Genomic DNA, 3306 nt, shown 5'->3' on the forward strand with positions numbered 1-3306 from the left:
CCCCTGTTCAAGCAGGGCCACTCAGAGCCAGTTGCCCAGGGCCATGTCCAGATGGCTGCTGAACATCTCCAAGGATGGAGACTCCGCAGCCTCCCTGGGCAGCCTGTGCCCGTGCTCAGTCACCCTCACAGTGAACGGGTGTTTCCTGGTGCTCAGAGGAAAACTTTCTGTCTGTGCCCATCACCTCTGGTCCCGTCACTGGACAGCACTGGCAGGAGCCTGGCTCCACCTTCTATACCCTCCTCCTTCAGGTATTTTTACACGTTGGTGAGATCCCCCAAGCCTTCTCTGTTCTAGGCTGAAGGGTCCCAGCCCTTCTCAGCCTTTCCTCTCAGGAGAGATGCTCGTGTCCCTTCATCATCTTTGTGGCTCTTTGTTGGCCTCTATCCAATATATCTGCATCTCTCTTGTACTCTGAAACCCAGAACTGGGCACAGTGCTCCAGGTGTGGCCTCAGCAGTGCTGAAGTCCTAAATTACTGATGATAGGAGAAGAGGAAATGGCCTCAAGCTGTGCCAGGGAAGGTTTCAATTAGATATTAGGAAGAATTTTTTCACTGAGAGAGTGGTTAGACACTGGAATGGGCTGCCCAGGGAGGGGGTGGAGTCACCATCCCTGGAGGGGTTCAAAACAGGAGTAGATGTAGCACTTGGGGCTGTGGTCTAGTGGTGAGGGAAATGTTAGGAGGAAGGTTGGACTTGATGATCCTACAGGTCCTTTCCAACTGTAGTGATTCTGTGATTCTAAGTTGAGGATTATCTTCATTTTTTTAAGGAATTGAGTACCTGTGAAAGTAATTGCTGCAAGAAACCTGATTCAAATGTTTTAGGCACTGTTAGTTGAAGTGCTTGTTGCTGAGGATGCAGTGTCCTGATGGAACTAAGCTAACAGATTTAAATCTTCCTGTGAAGCTGAGCTAGCTGCCCAGGGAAGTTGCAGTCCTTTTCCCTTATGTACCACCAGCAGTCACTTAGAGGCCTAGTCCTGTCGTGCTCAAGCCAGTTCAGGGAGCTAACTATACACGTTAACCACTCACAAAATAAGTGAATGAGTTTCTACTCATTTGGCTTCCTAAAACACTTTGCCATGGAGGCTTATACACAGCAGTGCTAATGAAAGGGGCAGGCAAAGGCAGGAAGAGTAGAGTGGGCTTGCTCTTGCCCACCAGCGAGGTGTTCTATCGGTTGAGCTGCAGCACGGAGCTGTCCTCGTGCTCCTTTGCTCTGTCAATACAGTAAATGAGTGAGAAGAAATACGATGTGTTCTAATTACACAACAGTACAGTGGGGTTTAGCTGCCTGTTGTCACCAACTCTAAAAATCCACGCCTTAGATTACTTTAGTAGATTACTATTTAGTATTATTTTAGTTGCTGTTTTTTTAATACATTTTAACACAATCTTCCTATTATTGGTCACTGTCAGCACAACTCATAGCTAAGCCTACCTAAAAAAAGGTCCTAGTTTTGCATAATCTCTTAGCCCTGGAATATTTCAGATTAGTGAGGTGAAACCTGATTTGTGACTCTGAGTAGATGGGCTGGGCTTTGTGCCCTGGGTTTAAGTTGGGAGAAAAACACAACTTGGCAAGTTGTGTCATTTTAAGCCTGTTTTTTGTGTCTTACAGACTTCTGGGACACAGCAGGACAGGAGAGGTTCCAGAGCATGCACGCGTCCTACTACCATAAGGCTCACGCTTGCATCATGGTAAGGGTGGTGTCCCAGTGTGACCTGATGGAATGGGACTGGCAACAGCCCCAGCTGACACTTGGCTTGCTCGTTACACTCTGTGATTACGTTGCCTTATATTTCATGTCTCTTCCAGCATGTAAAAAAACTCCCCTGTATTGTTCTTTCTGCTCTCACCAGATAAAAGTAGTGTAGCTGGGTATGTTTAGCTGCATTCTGTCTTTCCTGATAGCACTCTTACTGTACTCCCTGCTCTTACTGTCTTCTGCATTTCCTTGCTTTTGTCACTGTGGTTCCAGTCAGGTGGTACGAGTGACTGAATGTACTTATATAGAAGCAGTCCTGTCACAGGTGAGAGGCCTTTCCTTTCTGGCTCTGTGGTGTGACCATTGGATTGTGCAGTACAAACCTGTTCTGGCATGTTCTCCAGGGGTACTACATGAGACTTTCTTCTCTGGTCTTCTGCCCTTTCTATTTTCCTCTTTGTTCCACTTCCCATTTATTAGCTCAAATCAGTCCTGTCTCCTAACTTCTAGCCTGCTCAGGTATCTCGGTTTGTACTCTTGCTCTGCTGTTCCACTATTTCTCATCTCTTGTGAGCATCAGTCAAATTCATTGATATTTTAATTGTTGAAATGGAGAAGCCTCACATCTGACCCTCTATAGTGGAACAGGTCTTTCCCAGGGCTTGTTTGCTGTCGTGGGTGGTTGAGCACTTGTCGTAGTACAAATAGGAATGTGATGAGAAGAACAGAAAATGAGGGACTGTGCCCTGCATCGTGCAAAGAAACGGGCGGGCTGCACGTTTCAGGGGTTGCTGGATGTTCCCCCTTTTCTGTCATCCTTTCTAACAAAGGACAGTTCCCTGTGTTGATGTCCTCTGGGGAGGAGGCTGGGCTCTGTACTTGTGTTTGGTTTAGTGGGTTGATCAGGAGCTGTCCTGCTGTTGGCCCCCTGACAGCTGGTTCTTTTTCGGAAGGTGTTTGATGTGCAGCGGAAAGTCACCTACAAGAACTTAAACAGCTGGTACAAGGAGCTGAGAGAATTCCGCCCAGAGATTCCTTGCATTGTGGTGGCAAATAAAATTGATGGTGAGTTTATCTTCTTCCTTCAGCCTCTCAGGACAGTGATGTGGTTCTCTCCTGACCTGGCTGAGAAAGCATGTCATCCCTCTGTTAGGTCCGGAGAATTCTTGAGTATTAGTCCATCGTGGCTGTCTTTTCCCAAAGAGCTGGGTCCTCTACTGGCCTTGCATGCTCTCATACAGGCTCCTGTCCTTGTTTTAGTAGCAATTAAAAAATAAAAATTAGATACAATTAAACTTTATTCAAGTCATGTCCTTCGAATTCTGTCCTTGCCATGCTCCCCATTTTAGCTAGCAAGAATCCAAAAGCTGATTGGAACCATACCTAGTCAAAAATTGCAGGGTATCTTGCTAGAAAAGCAGCATGACCTCTGCTGTGGCTTCCCCAGATACAGTCAGTGACTGCCCTGGTGTTGTTAATCCAGCCAGCAGTTGCTATGGGACTCCTCTGTGCTAAAGTGTCTAAATACACCTGCTGGCAAAGTTGTCCACCTTCCTCTGCAGAGGACTGGATGACACCCTCCTCTCAGGAATG

At 46.8% G+C, this 3306-nt stretch overlaps 1 protein-coding gene across 1 annotated transcript in view; it reads left to right on the forward strand.

The window, feature by feature from the left end:
• Positions 1 to 1630: 1630 nt before the first annotated feature.
• Positions 1631 to 3306, forward strand: part of LOC103769055 (rab-like protein 2A) — a 3419-nt gene continuing 1743 nt past the window's right edge. Inside the window, exons 1-2 of the mRNA XM_008936228.1 lie at positions 1631 to 1705; positions 2667 to 2778. Coding sequence (XP_008934476.1) covers positions 1664 to 1705; positions 2667 to 2778 — 154 coding nt within the window. The 5' untranslated portion in view covers positions 1631 to 1663. The remainder of the gene's footprint in view (positions 1706 to 2666; positions 2779 to 3306) is intronic.

The sequence above is a fragment of the Merops nubicus genome, unplaced genomic scaffold, assembly GCF_000691845.1.
Source record: "Merops nubicus isolate BGI_N331 unplaced genomic scaffold, ASM69184v1 scaffold22222, whole genome shotgun sequence".
In the NCBI taxonomy this organism is placed as follows: domain Eukaryota; kingdom Metazoa; phylum Chordata; class Aves; order Coraciiformes; family Meropidae; genus Merops; species Merops nubicus.